Here is an 18,271-nt window from a genome sequence, read left to right as displayed (position 1 = left end):
TTTAATTAGGGCTGCTAACGGTAACGAATAATCTGCTTAGAAATAGCCAATTAAATGGTACATAGGTACAAATGGCATTATTGGTATAAATGGTAAATTAAATGGTATATATAAGCGTATATTAAATGGAAAACAAACTAAATCGTACATTTACCTTTCCGCTATCGATTTAGCCTAATTAGCTCTCCACAAAATTTACCAAAAAAACTATTGATTTTTGTAAAATGCCCGAAAAAATAAAAACAAGTTTTCCAACATTCCACCTAAAGTAATGCCTATTTTCAAAGACTTTCAGTGAAGAAACGTGTTTGAATTATTTATAGAAGTTCAAATAAATTTGAGCGGTGATAGTTAAGTGCCATCTTTTGGCCCAATAGTCTTAATGGCTAAAAATAAATAATTTTTTTATTGTATTGCAGCAATAGCTATTAGCAGATTATATATCTAGTTGACTATATTTACAGGAAGAAAGAAAATTATAGTCTGTAATCAATGGATGGTGACAATAAAATTATCCTCAATGTCGGAGGCATCAGATTTGAGACTTATCGAACGACATTGAAAAAAATTCCAGCAACACGGCTTTCACGACTAACTGAAGCATTGGTTAACTATGATCCTTTACTTAATGAATATTTCTTTGACCGGCATCCTGGGGTCTTTTGTCAAATACTTAACTATTACAGGTAAACACGCTTTAACTTATCTTTAAAACACAGCGTGTACTTCCTTTACTTTCGGCTGGAACCAGCAAGGTTGTATCCAGGGGGTGGGTACTGGGTTTGAACCCCCTCAAAATTTTTATACAACTCATAAAAACGTAACAGAAATGTATATAAACAAATTTTTGATTCATTTTCCAATTATTGTCCCCACCCCCAGGGAAAATCCCCATCCGAACAAAAACCCTGGGCACGACCTTGGGAACCAGCCACTGTTGTTTTATTTGCAATGCTTGTCGTATTTCGAGGCTAGATCAGCGTTAGGACTATCTTGAATATGAGAGGAGTTACCACCGTTTGCCCTGGGACTATGCCATCGACTCTTTACGTAAAAAGTAAAAGAAAATTGTTCTCTGCCGCTGCGCTGACGGAATAATATATATTTTATGACCTCCGGCTCCATGCTACCAAACGTGGTAAAGAAAAAAAACCCAGCAAATGCACATGCATTAGAAAGAAACATAAATTCATAATATGAAGCAATAAACCAGCTTCCGTGACCATTCTTTTTGAAAGGTCAAAAGACCAAGGCCATTTTCCTTCTTGTTGTCATTTCCCTCTATTCGGGGAAAACAATGCGTATTTTCTTATGCTAATACTTTTAATACCTTTAAGTACCTCAAAATTTGGCAAATTTCAAAAGAATTTTTATTCCTTTATTTAAACACATAAAAAAAGGAATATTTTTACCCCCTCGCCCTATCAGAAAAAGGCTCAATGATCAGTATCGTGAGTAATATGCCACTAATACTACTAAAAAGTCAATACAGCACCAAGCCACCTTTGGCCAATTCACCTGCGTACGATGCTTCTCCACCCCAGTATATTATATATTACAGGGTTTATCTCCTACAATGAAGTTCCAATGTCTTTTAAATCCGTTCTTATGGCCTCTTCCCACCTCATTAAGGAACTATCTGCTTTCCGTTTTGCCAAAGGCGGATGGTCAACTTAAGCAATATTTAGAAATCTATCTTCCTTGATCTGTATAATGTGTCATAGCCATTTGAGCCTTTCTGTCATTATTGCCTCAGGGAATGACATAGAACTGCATTTCGCACATAATATGCTGTTCGACATACGGTCAGTCAACGGGACACCTGAAGCTATTACATTTAAAAGTTTTCAAGAGCCACGTCCAAACACGTCCAAGAGCCATACTTCACCATTGTCATTGTCGTGGCTTCCAATATTCAAATTTTTCACAAACTAATTTTCCTACTTTTCCAAAGTATTTTAAATCTGAGAAAACACATCAGACCTTGGCTGTTCTACTTTTTACATCTTCTCTGTGCCCACCTCCTAAATTAGAACTACTACCCCGGTAAGTGAAACTATCAACTTGATCGTTCTTCTTGTTACCACATGTCACCTCTTTAGCTTCATTTTTTCCCAGTTTAAATGATTCATTCTTCTTATATTTTTATGCCTATTCATGCATTTTGATCTCGCAAAACTACCAAAAATTCATTCATTTTGCTATAAACTAACTAAGACAAAAAATAAAAGAAGAAAAAAGAGCCCGCATAAGAAACAAAAGTTTTCAATGCATCGTTATTTTCATCAGGTTTCTGTTTCTTAAAGTTTCGGTTTCTAGTGACTAGGGTTGGTCTTTATTTGTTCATTACTATGGTCAGTTCAATACTATTAGCTCCCTTGGACACAATAATTGCTGCCGGTCTTCCCTGAATTCCTTGCACAGATGATTTGTTATATCCATCCCTCTTTTGTCAGCATGAGGATTAGGGCTCACAATTAAGGACGATACTACATACCGTAACCTTGGGATGACTTAAAAAAAGGCTAGGTAGTCAAAACCGATGCCTTTCGATAAAACATATTACCTAACACGTCTGTTGAACTTGAAAAATATATATATATTTGATGCTTACATGGATGAGCACGTATTCATAGAAATATACACCGAGCGTACACATACCCACACGCACCAACAAAGACACACATCTGGATACACACACCCATGCACGAACATCCACATTAAAACAGACACACACACCCGGAGACACGCAAACACGCACAGACCACCTATCAGTCTTCTCCGAATTTGCCCTATTCAAGAATAATAACTAATAATTAAAAAATGACCATGTTTAGCATCATTTAAGAGATAATTCAAAACATTAATTTGAGATGCTCCATTCGATGTGTAAACTGGGAATAGAATCAATTCTTTTTTGTATCCTAAGCCTGAAAAGTGATGCTGCCTTTAAAGTTGTTCACCAATGATACAGTCATAATCAACAAGAAAGCAATCTTACCAAAATAAAATGTTTTTTAAAACTGAATGGCAGAAGGAGTGATGAACAGAGGGAGGGAATGAGTAAGAGAAACAGAAAGAGAGAGCAAAATTAGAGGGGAAGAGAGAATAGGGTAAAAAATGAATTATTTACTCAGCTTAATGCAATATAATGTGGAAACAACATAATAACTAAAGTAAGAACCAATCGATACGCCAACTCATTTGTGCCTTTCTTCAAATCAGTTTTTAATGCTGAGTTTTAGTGTGTGATTTTTGTTTAAATGTTTGATTTTTGTGAAAAAACTGAATTTAGCTATGCTACGATAGTTTTTAAATATACCGACCCCCCCCCCTCTCTCTCTCTCTCTCTCTCTCTCTCTCTCTCTCTCTCTCTCTCTCTCTCTCTCTCTCTCTAACTAAGAACTTAACAATTAAAAAACAGAAGAGCCAATTCTTAAATATGAAGAAAAAAAGTAAATGTATAAGGAAATCAAAACAAAAAACTAGGAAAGGAAGGACTGAACGAGAAAAATAATGCTGGGAAAGCATGGAAGGTAACCCTTACATTGAAAATCCGACAAAAAACAATAACGAATTACATAGAATATGCATCTGCCCCAACTTCAAAGCTCAATAAGAAGAGCAAAATTTAAAAAGCGCATTCGCTTAACTTTAAAAACTTGAGATAAGTTGAATGAATATGAATGAGACCAAAACTCTCTGAAAAAATACCATCAAATGTCAATAATATAAAATCATGAGTTGGATTATTTTTGAAGTTGGATTCGGGGCTTAATTTTAGGATGGCAAATTTACACGAACTAGATATTACATACAAATGTTTGAAGAGAGCTGTTTTTCATAAGCGAAATAAGGGAGGGGTTCTGTTTAGGATAACTAGAGTTTCTAGTAAAGCTGAATTTGGCTTAATTTTAGGATGGCGAATTGACACCAAATCGAAATTACAAACCATTGTTTGAAGAGAACTGTTTTTCATAAGGGAGTTAAGGGAGGAGTTTTAGTTAAGAAAAAAATGTTCATATTTAACTGCTACTGGAGGAGGGAGTCTTTTTGATAAATTTCAAGTCACATTTTATTTGCCCATAAGATGATTCTACAGAAAAATAGAATGTAGAAACTATGCTAGAATATCCATCTATGCCAGGGGTAAATAATTAAAAGCAGAACTTGTGTTAATTTTAGGACGGGAAAATTACACTATCCAACTAACGTTTGTGGACCATTGTTCGAAGAAGAGCTCGAGTTTTGGGGTTTAGACTCGAACCAGGTCGAACCTTGCTGTTGGATGACATACACAATTCATAGAGATACTCAGGTATGTTGAGCTTTGTTATCAATACAATAATCTGGAAAACCCTGGTCCTGGCGAAAACCCTGGATGGTTTTTTGCCATCAGATTGCAACGGCTCTCTGACTGACATGGTGTCTAAGCTGAGAGAGACAAACTTGGGTAGTCAAATTTTGGCCCTAAGCTCAATATTTATTGCAATTGATTGCACTTGTTTTTTTTTTTATCACTGGCATCCGGCAAAAAACTTGTTTATTTCAAAGAGGAATGTTTTCATTAGCTCTCAGTGATGAGAATCAAGTGCAATCGATTGCAATGCGGGGTTGATAAGACATTAACCAACGCAATCATCATTGGCAAGCAAGCAGTATCAAGTATTTATTCTGTAAGCCCTTGAGCAAGGTAATTCCAATTAACAAATACCATTAAAAAATCACTGATTCACCCTAAATTGAGGCCCACAAAGGGCTACCTTTTCTAAACAGCTTTTGATCTATATCTACCAGCCCTTGGTTAAAGGGACGGCCAATTCACAGAAAAAGAAAATTAAGGCAATTTTAGTTTGCCCAAAAATAGGCAAAAACCTTTTTTTTCCATTTCCCAGGAATATCTTTGGTAATCCCAGAGTAAAAGACTAATTATTTGTGATACTCAAAAGTTGGGCCATAGATTCCAAGTACCTGATCTGCTTTAAAATTAAATCCGTAAGTATCTGGGCAAAGTGAACCCCAATACAAAAAAATGAACTAAGTTTGGCTCTATCGATTCATGATGGCCAAAATTTTTTCGTTTCAAAATTTTATATGATCTGATATAATTGAAACTTATAGAGTAGGTGGAAAGTGACAAGACATCTATGTAGACAGTACATTTTGAATTTTTTTTATCAGTCAAGCTGGAAAAAAATATTGTTTTCTCCTCTCGGCTTAAACTTACAAGGCGCGTAGGCCGGACAAAATGAGGTTTTATTGGTCCAGTATATGAAGACATCAAATTGAAAAAAAACATGTCTGCTTCAGTTCGTACGGCGAGAATATCAGAAAAAATGGCTTGAAAATTGGCTCAAGAAGACAAAAAAAGTGGTTGTGTCAATTCCTATTATCCGAAATAGGCCTGAATTATTTTGTTTCCAGTCGGCTTTAACTTACTGGGCATGTAAACTAAGAAAAGCGGAAATTCAAACCTAAATTATTTTGAAGAACATTAGGTTCTGTTGATTTAGTTCTTTCCCTAATCAGCTTAACGCTCTCAGGATATGTAGAGTGGATAAAAAGGATCGTTACATCCGGATTTTCCATTCTTAGAAAACAAAACAGAGTTTTTATTGATAATATACATATGAATTTAATTTGATATACAAAAAGCTGCAACGAAACAGACCATAAAGTGACTTTTAATAAAATGGTGAATTAAATATAAGTGTATATTTAAAAATGTAAACAGAATGTGAGTCAGGATGACTTCAAATCTTTTGAAGACTGAAAATTATAGATTTTCCATTTTATAATTAAAATGTACCCTCCTCGTTTGCCTCAGATTTTACAGTAAAAATATTGTTAAAAAGGTATTGCACTAAACTACGGCTAAACAATTATTTTGACATAAATATTCAAATTTTACCCACGACTTAAATATTGATCCAACATCTTTATTCTTAAGCAGAAAAACTGCAAAATCTTGCAAATATTCCTACAATTAAACTAGATCTGCGTTGCTTGAAATTTTGAAATTTCTGCCGTAGGCCAAGTTTCTAACGTCATCACTTAGAAAGGAGTAAAGGATAAACTCTAATTTCTTTAGCAATGAGAGCGCTTTTAAAGTTTAAGAGACACATCTGATACCATTTCTCTACCGCAATCCCAAGTGAGAAAAACCGAATGACAAACTCAGCTGAAATCACGAACAGAAATGGGTAGAAAGAATAGATGGCAGTAGTTTCGGTCCCCACTTTTTTATTTCTGTAATTTTTTCTATTTATCAGTCAAAGAAGATATATTGGCTGTGGGGCCGGGTTTCTGCCGTATATATTTAACAATTATAGATTTTAGTCCATCTTCAATTTGAAACTGGTGCCTGCCTGCTTGCCTGCTAGAACGGAGCTTTTCACTCGAAAGCCGAAACATGGTTTGTTGAAACGAAAGCGTAACTTCAGATAGTCAAACAGTTCGTGGTAACGAACTGTAGTAAGGAGCGATCCGGCTCAATAGTAACCAAAACTCTAAAAAATTGAATTTTCATATCAATAGCTACATCAAAAGAATGGTAAAAATTATAGCCAATGTTGTATTTAGACCATACATTTTCAAATTCTCCGAGGGCTGAGACCCTTAGAACCACTCAATGACACCATCAGATTCAGCGTATCAGAGAACCCTACTGTAGAAGTTTCAAGCTCCTATCTACAAAAATGTGGAATTTTGCATTTTTTGCCAGAAGACAAATCACGGGTGCGTGTTTATTTGTTTGTTTTTTTGTTTTTTTTTTCCCAGGGGTCATCGTATCGACCAAGTGGTCCTAGAATGTCGCAAGAGGGCTCATTCTAACGGAAATGAAAAGTTCTAGTGCCCTTTTTAAGTTACCAAAAAAATTGGAGGGCATCTAGACCCCCTCCCACGCTCATTTTTTCTCAAAGTCAACGGATCAAAATTTTGAGATAGCCATTTTGTTTAGCATAGTCGAAAATCATAATAACTATGTTTTTGGGGATGACTTACTCCCCCAAAGTCCCTGGAGGAAGGGTTGCAAGTTACAAACTTCAACCAGTGTTTACATATAATAATGGTTATTGGGAAGTGTACAGACGTTTTCAGGGGGATTTTTTGGTTTTGGGGGTAGGGTTGATGGAGGGGGCTATGTGGGAGGATCTTTCCTTGGAGAAATATGCCATGGGGGAAAAAATTCAATGAAAAGGGCGCAGGACGAATCTGGTCACGTTAGAAAAAAACGTCAAATTAAGAGCTTAATATACAATGCTGGGTGTTCGTAGCCTCTCTATTATGGAGTATAATTTGAAAATAACACAACTATACGAGCGATAAAACATATATACCACAACCATGACTCAACTAACGAAAGAACTGCTAAGAGATAACACAACTATAAAGCGAAAACAGGTGAAAACTAACGGGAAAATAAACGAACTAAGAGGTGGAAGGGGCCCAGAGAAAAAATATAATCCTTTTTCGATTTTGAGCCTAACTTCCGCAAAGGAGTAATAATGCCAGAAGCCCCGTAATACTGAATTATTTTCTTTTCAAACAGTTTGTGGTAAGGAACTGTAGTAAGGGGCGACCCGGCTCAATAGTAAACGAAACTCTAAAAAACGGAATTTTGATGCTAAAAGATACATCAAAAGAATCGAATTTTTACGCTGATTCTAAATATATAAGCTGATATATATACGCTGATTCTATAATTAAATATATTTCAATTAATTTAGTCTTTGTCATCAAAAGTTACGAGCCTGAGAAAATTTGCCCTATTTTGGAAAAAAGGGGGAAACATCCCCTAAAAGTCATAGAATCTTAACGAAAATCACACTATCGCATTCGGTATATCAGAGAACTCTATAGCAAAAATTTCAAGCTCCTATCTAAAAAATGTGGAATTTTGTATTTTTTGCCAGAAGACAAATCACGGGTGCGTGTTTATTTGTTGTTTTTTTTGGTTTTTTTTTCCCAGGCGTCATCTTATCGACCAAGTGGTCCTAGAATGTCGTGAGAGGGCTCATTCTAACGGAAATGAAAAGTTCTAGTGCCCTTTTTAGGTGACTAAAAAAATTGGAGGGCAAATAGGCCCCCTCCCATGCTCATTTTTTTCCAAAAGTCAACAGATTAAAATTTTAAGATAGCCATTTTGTTCAGCATAGTCGAAAACCATAATAACTATGTCTTTGGGAATGACTTACTCCCACACAATCCCTGAAGGAGGGGCTGCAAGTTACAAACTTTGACCAGTGTTTACATATAGTAATGGTTATTGGGAAGTGTACAGACTTTTTCATGGGGATTTTTTGGTTTGGGAGGTGGGGTTGATGGGAGAGGGCTTTGTGGGAGGATCTTTCCTTTGAAGAACATGTCATGGGGGAAGAAAAATTCAATGAAAAGGGCGCAGGATTTTCTAGCATTACTATGAAAAAAAAACAATGAAAAAATAAACATGAAAACGTTTTTTTCAAATGAAAGTAAGGAATAGCATTAAAATTTAAAACGAACAGAGATTATTACGCATATGAGGGGTTCTAAAAATACTTTAGCATAAAGAGCGAGGTATTTAGGAGGAGATAAATTCCTCGCTCTTTATGCTAAAATATTTTTAGTGATTTCAACTATTTATTCTACGGCCTTTTCGATTCAGGGGTCATTCTTAAAGAATTGGGACAAAACTTACGATTTAGTGTAAAGAGCGAGGTATCAACGAGGGTACAAACCCCCTCGTACACATAATAAAAATATAAGAATATAAAAGTTTGTTACGTAAGTTAATTCTTAAGTTACGTATATTTTTTACTAATAAAAACGTTCGTTGAATATTAAAAGTTCTAGTAGCCTTTTTAAGTAACCGAAAAATTGGAGGGTAGCTAGGCCTCCTTCCCCACCCCTTATTTCTCAAAATCGTCTGATCAAAACTAAGAGAAAGCCATTTAGCCAAAAAAAAATTAATATACTAATTTCATTTCAATAATTTATGTGCGGAGAGCCAAAATCAAACATGCATTAATTCAAAAACGTTCAGAAATTAAATAAAAAAAAACTAGTTTTTTTAACTGAAAGTAAGGAGCGACTTTAAAACTTAAAACGAACAGAAATTACTCCGTATATGAAATGGGTTGTCCCCTCCGCAGTCCCACGCTCTTTACGCTAAAGTTTGACTCTTTGCCACAATTCTACTTTTTAAAACAATTAAAAACTTTAGCGTAAAGAGCGTGGGACTGCGGAGGGGACAACCCATTTCATATACGGAGTAATTTCTGTTCGTTTTAAGTTTTAATGTCGCTCCTTACTTTCAGTTAAAAAAAACTAGTTTTTTTTATTTAATTCTCTCTGACATAGGCTATAAAACTCCGCTTCACATCACACACTATGGGCTCTGGCTTAAGGACAAGCAAAAATAGTCCTTTTTGGCCCCAAGCAAGAGTTCTTCGAAGCTTCCCAAAATGCAAAGTCATATTCATCAATGCGGCATAAGGTCCACACTTTCCGTAAGAACTGCAGAGGTTAGACCCTTACCACTTTTAAGGAATAAGCTGAAATGGGGGTGCTATGAAAAAAAAAATAATACACGACAAAACCAAAGTGTTGCTCTCGCAACACAACTATATCAATTGAAAACAAATAAATCTGAACAACCTGTATAGCGACACTCTAGCCCTTAGGGGATTTCAGAGGGTAGCATTACCTTATCTGTGATAGTTTTCAATTAGTTTAACTTTTATGCAACTATTTGTTTTAATTGCGACACGTTTTAGGTTTTGACCAATTCATCCATAATTATATCTGTTATTTTAGTTTTGAACTTATAATTTACTACAATTTCTGTACTTTTCAGGTTTCATTCATCCATTAATTCCTCTTTGTTTTAATATCTTTACTTTCTCTTTCGTCCTAGCCGAGCAGGTGACACGCTAAGACTTGAAATCCTTTGTCCGTGAAGACAGAGGTTCGAGTCCCGGTGTCGGTGGTTATTTGGTTTGGAAGGAGGGTCAGTAACGTGGCTCTGTAAGCTCAGCCAGAGTCAACCCACCTCTAAATGAGTAAATGGAAAAATCTGGGGGAGGTAAACAGGAAGGGTGTGTGAAAGCAAAGGATGGCTGGCCCCCAGCCTCCCCATTACACTTCCTGGCTGAAGGGTCATGAAAAGAAGATCAGCATCCCCGGTAGAGAGTGTAGGGTTCAGTGCCGCATTCGTCACCTTAGTTTAATATTCTGCTGGGTAAAAGATTTTAATATAGCTCTTTACTTTTCTTTGTAAAACTGTTTTTGGAAGACATTTCACTTTTTTTTCAAGTCAGAATAATTCTGCTTATCAGCCCTCTTAGAATACTTTTAATATTGTGGAATGAAGACGATATTTGAACCTTAATCTGATCTATCACACAACCTTATCGTATACTTTTAAGATTTGTATGACTGTCGATAGTTTGATGGATTACAGTTATTATTTATTTATTATTATTATTTATTTTATTATTATTATTATTATTATTATTATTTATTATTTATTATTATTATTGTTATTTATTATTATTATTGTATTATTTATTATTATTATTTATTATTTATTGTTTATTATTATAGTTATTATTTATTATTTATAGTTATTATTATTTTTAGAACTCCTATGAAATATCTAGCTATTTCACTTTACAGAAGATTATTTCTCGTAATGTGTTTTTGTCTAAGAATTTTCAAATCTAAATGAACAAGTACTGCTCCGAATGAACATGGATCAAATGGAAAACAGTCTTTGTTAAATCTGAAATACCTCAGTTATTAAATTCTTGGACAATTTTCCAAGAATATCACACCAAGCTCCTACTCTTTCTTCATCTCATAAAAACTGAATATTCATGCAAGCCTGAACGATTATCGTTTGCTTTTATTACATTCCACTACAAAATTAAGCCTCTTTACTTTCCTTAGAAATGAGTAAGGATTAGCTATCCCCTATTTATAAGATACCTAAATTACATTTGGGATTAGTTACGAAATGTTTGTTACACCTGTCTATCATTTGACTGCCTTCAGCTTGGATTTGGTAATTAAATTATATAAAAAAAAACAAGCTTTTTTAACTGAAAGTAAGGAGCGACATTAAACCTTAAAACGAAAAGAAATTACTTTGTATATGAAAGGGGCTGCTTCCTCATCAACGCCCCGCTCTTTACGCTAAAGTTTGACTCTTTCAACTCTACTTTTTAAAACAGTAAACAACTTTAGCGTAAAGAGCGTGGCGTTAATGAGGAAGCAGCCCCTTTCATATACGAAGTAATTTCTGTTGGTTTTAAGTTTTAATGTCGCTCCTTACTTTGAGTTAAAAAGACTTGTTTTTTTATTTAATTTCTGAACGTTTTTGAATCAATGCATGTTTTGATTTTAATAATAATAATAATAATAGTTTATTTCTTACCCACAGCAACAATATGCAAGTATTAAAATGTGGAGTACAAACAATTAAATACACACAAAAAAGCAAAACATACAAAAAATGAAAAGTAATGACAATAGAAATATTTTACGTTAATACAAAAAATTAAATAAACACACAAAATAACGAACTATGAAAAAAATGAGCATTAGATACACACAGAAAATGAAATTCAAAAAACACAAAGAGAAAAACAAATACATGCACAAAGTCAACGAAAAAAACGGATAAGACGGTGGAGAGGGGATAGGCGCGCAGAAGCTGTACTGGAGAGTTGTCTGTGAAGAATCTCCAACTTTAAAGTTATGTCAGGAACTGAGATTTTTTAACAAGAGTCCGGTTTTTTGTCAGAAGAAATTTCCAAATTTGAAATAATTTATCCGAATTCTTTTTAAATTACCATTATTAAGAAGGGGGAAAAGACCTGAAGCATAAAGGACAGAATGATCACAGAAAGTAGAATAAAGTTTAGCCAGCGCACGTCTATTATACTTCCCTCTATTTGCAACAATTTTTGCATAACCAATCTGAATCTTTTTACTTATATCACAAACAGTACGCTGACGTAAGCTCGAAAGATCGTTAGTAATAGAGATACCAAGCAAACGAATACAATCAACAAGCGGGATAGTAAAGTTATTACAGTGAAGGGGAGTAGCAGTAATACAGTTATAGGGAAGAAACTTACATTTATCTATATTAATTGAAAGGCCAATATCAGAGAAAGCATCAGAAACTATAGAGACCATATTGGAAAGACCCTTTTTGGAACGGCTAATCAAAAGCAAGTCGTCAGCATACGCAAGATAAGAAACATCCGCAAGACCAGAAAGGTATGTACCTGAAATCTTAGCCAGCACACTAGAAATACAAATCTTAAAAAGCGTAGGGGACAGAACACCACCCTGCCTAACACCTCTTCGCATTCTTATAATAGTGTCTGGTGCAGATCCTAATTGAAGAAACGAATTTGAATACCAAAACCTAAGAAGCATAATAATAGAGAGATTGACCCCGGAATTATACAAGGAAAAAATGAGCTGACTATGGACCACACTATCAAACGCTTTCGAAAGATCCAAAGCACAAATATAAAGACCATTTCCCTTGGAAGAATTATCAGCCAATAGAGAAGACAGAATCTTATGCGCATGCTGACAACCCACCCCACTCCGAAAACCAAATTGGTTGTCATCCTCAATAATATTTTTAGTCAAAAATGGTAGAAGGATATACTCAAAATTACTAATACTAATATAACAAAATTACCTTACTAATATTACAAGATACAGTAATAGGTCGATAGCAAGAACAATCAATCGGTGACTTTCCCCTTTTTAAAATTGACGAAACAGTGCCACACAGAAAACTCTCAGGTACGTATGAAGTACATAGACACATTTGAAAAAGAAGCTGAAAGTGAGATATAAGGGGGGTGCATTCAATCGGCATATGCATCTTAGAAATACCATCCTTATCTATTGAATTAGATTTTTAACTTTTAACAGCATTAATTACGAAAGAAAAAGATATGGGCACTATATGGCGTTGTGAAAACGTTGTACTAAAGAGGGGGGTAAGAAGGCGAGTATACACAGAATGCACTGAATAATTAATCACTGAAAAGATCGAAGAATAATGTTTATACCAAGCTGAAGTTGGAAGGCAATTACTTGTCATAGTTTCATCATTTATCTTGTCAGAATTGATCACTTTTCGCCAATCCTCCCTACTTACAGGGAAATCCATACCGCGGTAACGTGCCGACCTAAGATAACGTTTATAATTGGTTTTAGTTTTACGTTTGATATCAGCGACACACCCAGAACTTGGCCGATCACATTCATTCCATATCTGTAGCCATAATTTGCTTTATTTTTTATCGACTTTAAACAAGGGTCCATTGACCAGATAGGTTTTTGTGTTCTTTTACGAATACGTTGTCGAGGTACGGCAGCTTCTTCTGCCCATTTCATACACATCACAAGTTGGTTATAATAACAGTCAATATTGGCTTTACCATTCGTAGGTACCTGGCGCTGAAGAAGATGATATGGAACACGTATGGTAAAAAGAAGGGTTGTCAAGGTAGAGATGTAGTACGGTATATTGGCTTTGCTCCAATTACTTTTTTCAAACCACTTCGATTTTTCTCGCGAGCAATTGGTTTCCGATAGATCAATATCCATCGTAAATGTCGCTGAAATTGGCATGTGGTCGGTATCTTGCTCGTTAACATGAACAGAAGCAGAAGAAGAGATGATACCAGGAGAGCAAATAATATGGTCAATATCACTTGTGCTTCCAGAATGATGAACATATGAAAAATTGTGGGATTTGGGCACAACGCGGTATGAAGGAAGCCACTGAAAAAGCAGTTCCCTTCTCACAGAAGATCGATTAATATCAGTATTTAGGTCCCCAATTATTATATACTGTAGAGAGTTTAACAGTACCTGATTCGCAGACCACACGCCTTTCCGAATTTAGTTAAGGATCTGATCGAGTATCCTTCATATGGGAGATAAAAGTTTATAAATACAATACTGCCGACACACACAGCCAAAAAAAATTCGTCGGAGTAGAAGAGTACTGGGGAGGGTAGATGAATGTCCCGCTTAAAGACACAGGCCAGTCCACCGGAAGGCGACCGCCAGTAGCTTTTGCTGGACTCAGGAACGCAGTATGATGCTGACTTCGACGCAAAAAATTCAAACTTGAAGCAGTGAGAAGATGCTCCTGGAAACATACCGAATCGTAGGAACCGTACAACTCATCAATAACAAAATCCTTATCTTTGGTGCCATTTATATTGAACGAAATAACTGAGATTGATACACTCATGGTTGAAAGGTGGATTTGCACTTTATTCGATTCTTAATAACGGGGCAGGAAAAGCTATAGGAAGGGTGTTTTTGGCCAAAATTTGCGCAATTGGGATCAGCAAAGCATGGCTCATCTTTTGTTGATATGTGTGGCCCTCCACAACGAGCACATTTCGGGAGAACGCTGGGACAGGAGTACTGTAGATGGTCTAGTGATCGGCATTTAAAACAGCATTTGGGTAGGTCCTTAAACTCGTAAACAGGAAAAATTTCATAGCCCACTCTGAGGCCATGCTTGAAAAACGTAGATTGCGCAAAAGAATCCAAAAACTCGATTTTCACAGACTTAGATAGGCCCAATCTCTTAGCATCTATGATACCTTGTTGGCTTCCGAGTACCGTAATGTCAACGTCGGTTGGAATATTACGTGATATACCAAAAAACCGCTTGGAAACCACTTTTGTTGTAGTACCGGAGATTATGTTCTGGATTGACGAGCAGAAGTCCTCCGTAGCAGACTTGTCCATATTAATATACCACTTATCATTGATGGGCTTTACGCTACGTACTAATTCATGTCCGTTAATTTCGTCTATAGCAGCTTTTCGCTTAAGAGGGCTAGATAAGGCGTCCGGAACCTTTGAGACGATAACTGTTGCATGCGAATCTAGCACTGAAGCCGGCTTGGGTAATTGGGGGAAGCTCAATTCATAATTGTCAAGTTTTGAGGACATTCCCAAAACAACTTGATGGAGCTCATTAAATTTTGAGAATAAAGAGGTGTAGGCAGTGGCAGGGAGGCAGGGTACTTCCGTAGGACGCTTTATGACGAATGTCGGAACATCAGTGTCAGTCTCGTCAAGAGATTTTAATAAAGTAATTATGTCGCTGAAATGGCTAACCAATGCATTAGTTCCCTTCCGAATAGGGCAATCTTCATGACCCGGACAAAGCTGCCACAATAACGTCTTTGCCACCTTGACCGAATTAGAGTCAAAAAACTCCACTCCATGCCTTTTAATCACGTCATCCTCTGCTCCAATTAGCAAATTGCTCTGTACAAAATTCAATACCAGCGAATAAACAAGGACAGGATTATCGTCACTGGTAACAGGCATCACGCTGGTTCAATTTTTTTTCTACAATTCATGCACAAATAGTTCTTTTGATAATCCTCTTATGTAGGTCAAGGTTACACGTCACTTTATCCTTAACCAGTTATTGCGAAACCTTGAATTATAATGAACTAATTCCCATTCGATGAGAGCTTATAGCCGAGTGTTGAAATAGTTCACAATTCTTAAGCTAAAAAGGGCTTACTGAATTAATAAGTTCATAAAATATCCAATTTAATCCTGGTGTGCTCACTTTGAACTCAGATTCAATACTGATTTTGGCTCTCAACAGATGAATAATTAACACGAAATTGGCATATTTATTTTTTTGGCTAAATGGCTTTCTCAGAGTTTTGATCGAATGATTTTGAGAAAAAAGAGCGGGGGAGGAGGCCTAGTTGCCCTCTGATTTCTTGGTTACTTAAAAAGGCAACTAGAACTTTTAATTTTTTACGAATGTTTTATTAGTAAAAGATATACGTAACTTACAAATTAGCTTACGTAACGAACTTTTGTATTCTCATGTTTTTATTACGTATATGAGGGGGTTTACCCCCTCGTCAGTACATCGCTCTTTACACTAAAGCTTAAATTTTGTCCCAATTCCTTAAGAATGACCCCTAAATCACAAAAGCCCTAGAATAAATAGTTGAAATTACTAAAAATACGTTAGCGTAAAGAGCGGGGTATTAGGAGGAGGTGAGCCCATAATATGCATCATAATTTCTGTTCGTTTTAAGTTTTAATGCTTCTCCTTACTTTCAGTTGAAAAAACTTTTTCATATTTATTTTTTTATTGTTTTTTTTTTAAATAATGCTACAAAATCCTGCGCTCCCTTCATGAAAACTTTCTTCCCCTATGACAAATTCCTCCAAGGAAAGTTCCTCCAACATATATCCCTTTTCTCAGCCCCCCCCCCCAACCTAGAAATTCCCCGGAAAACGACTGTACACTTCCAAATAACCATTACTATATGTAAGCACTGGTCAAAGTTTGTAGCTTGTAGCCCCTCCCACGGGGACTATGGGGGAGTAAGTCGCCCCCAAAGACATAGTTATAAGGTTTTTCGATTATGGTGAATAAAATGGCTATCTCAGAATTTTGATCCGGTGACTTTGGGAAAATAATTGGCGTGGGAGGGGGCATAGTTGCCCTCCAATTTTTTGGTCACTTAAAAAGGGCACTAACACTTTTTATTTCCGTTCTAATGAGCCCTCTCGCAAGATTCTAGGACCACTGGGTCGATACAATCACCCCTGAAAAAAAAAAAAAAAAAAAAAAAAAAAAAAAAAAAAAAAAAAAAAAAAAAAAAAAAAAAAAAAACACGCATCCGTGTTCTGTATTCTGGCAAAAAATGCGAAATTCCACATTTTTATAGATAGGAGCTTGAAACTTCTACGTATTAGAGAATTGTGTTCTCTAATACGGTGAATCTGATGGTGTTATTTTCGTTAAAATTGTATGACCTCTAGGGGGTGTTTCCCCCTATTTTTGAAAATGAGGCAAATTTTCTCAGGCTCGTAACTTTTGATGGGTAAAACTAATCTTGATGAAACTTATATATGTGAATTCAGCATTTAAATGCGATTCTTTTGATGTAACTATTGGTATCAAAATTCCATTTTTAAGAGTTTTGTTTACAATTGAGCCGGGTCGCTCCTTACTACAGTTTGTTACCACGAACTGTTTGAAAAGTGTTATGTGAGTCGTTATGTAAAACTTACATTTACGTTACATCTTTTCGAAATGCACATGTTCTATCAACTGCTTTTAATTTCTTTTCTCTTAGTTCTATTCTATTTGGTTAGCTATCTAGAAATGCATCTTATCTCACGGTGCTCTCTAATCCTTTCACAATCCATGTATAAATTAAATAAAAAAAAAGTTTTTTCAGCTGAAAGTAATGAGTAACATTAAAAATTTAAGAGGACAGAAATTATTACGTATATGAGGGGTGTTGCCCCTTCCTCAACACCTTATTCTTCACTCTAAATTACTTCACTCTAAAATACTTTTAGAAAAGTTTCTTATTGTTCTAATTAAACGACCCTGGTGTTTCAGGAGTTGTTCTCAAAGATTTGAGGAAAAAACTTAAACTTGTGGCAACCCTCCCCCTCATAGACGTTATAATTTTTTTCGTTTTAAATTTATATGTCGCTACTTACTTTCAGGTGAATAAACTTGTTTTTATTTGATTTCTGATTATTTTTTGAATAGTTCCACTAAGTCTGGCTCCACCTCCAGGGATATATCCCCTGGATACGGAAATATCACCTGGACAATTCGCTTCTGGTGAAAATTTACCCCGGGCAATTACTCTTAACATATCTACGCGTAGAATTGAGTCGACAAAGAGAAGGCAAGACATATAGAAAGAAATTCGTATAGAAATTTTGGCAAATTCCCCAAGTGTAAAAATTCTTCTGAAAAGTTCACCCCCTGAAAACTTACCTCCCCATGGAAAATTCTTCCGTTGGAAAAGACCCCAACAGAAAATGTGCCGCCCTCCCATCAAAAAAATGTGTGCTTCTTTCCCAGTAACAAATACTATACGTAAACAATGGGCAAATTTTATAACTTAAAGACCTATTCCCAAGAACTATGGGGGTAATGTTATCTACAAAGGCATAGTTATCGGACCTTTCAACTATGCTGAACAAATGACTATCTCAAAATTTTGATCTAGCGATTTTTGAAAAAGGGACTTGGGAAGGGCCCTAGCTACCCTCCAATCTTTTTGGTCACTTAAAAGGGGAACTAGAACTTTTAATTTTCGGTCGAATGAGTCCTCTCTCGACGTTCTAGGACCACTTAGTTAATACGGTCACACCTGGGGAAAACAAAAGAAAAAACAAACAAACAAACAAACACAAATCACTGATCTTTTTCTCG

At 35.8% G+C, this 18,271-nt stretch overlaps 1 protein-coding gene across 1 annotated transcript in view; it reads left to right on the top strand.

Annotated features, from left to right (window-relative positions):
* LOC136031588 (potassium voltage-gated channel protein Shaw-like) overlaps positions 1-18,271 on the top strand; it is a 104,116-nt gene that overhangs the window by 14,143 nt on the left and 71,702 nt on the right. Inside the window, exons 2-3 of the mRNA XM_065711256.1 lie at positions 465-686; positions 4,186-4,318. Of these exons, the coding sequence (XP_065567328.1) occupies positions 493-686; positions 4,186-4,318 (327 nt within the window). The 5' untranslated portion in view covers positions 465-492. The remainder of the gene's footprint in view (positions 1-464; positions 687-4,185; positions 4,319-18,271) is intronic.

The sequence above is a fragment of the Artemia franciscana genome, chromosome 9, assembly GCF_032884065.1.
Source record: "Artemia franciscana chromosome 9, ASM3288406v1, whole genome shotgun sequence".
NCBI lineage: Eukaryota > Metazoa > Arthropoda > Branchiopoda > Anostraca > Artemiidae > Artemia > Artemia franciscana.
This window is presented reverse-complemented; position numbering and strand designations above follow the sequence as displayed.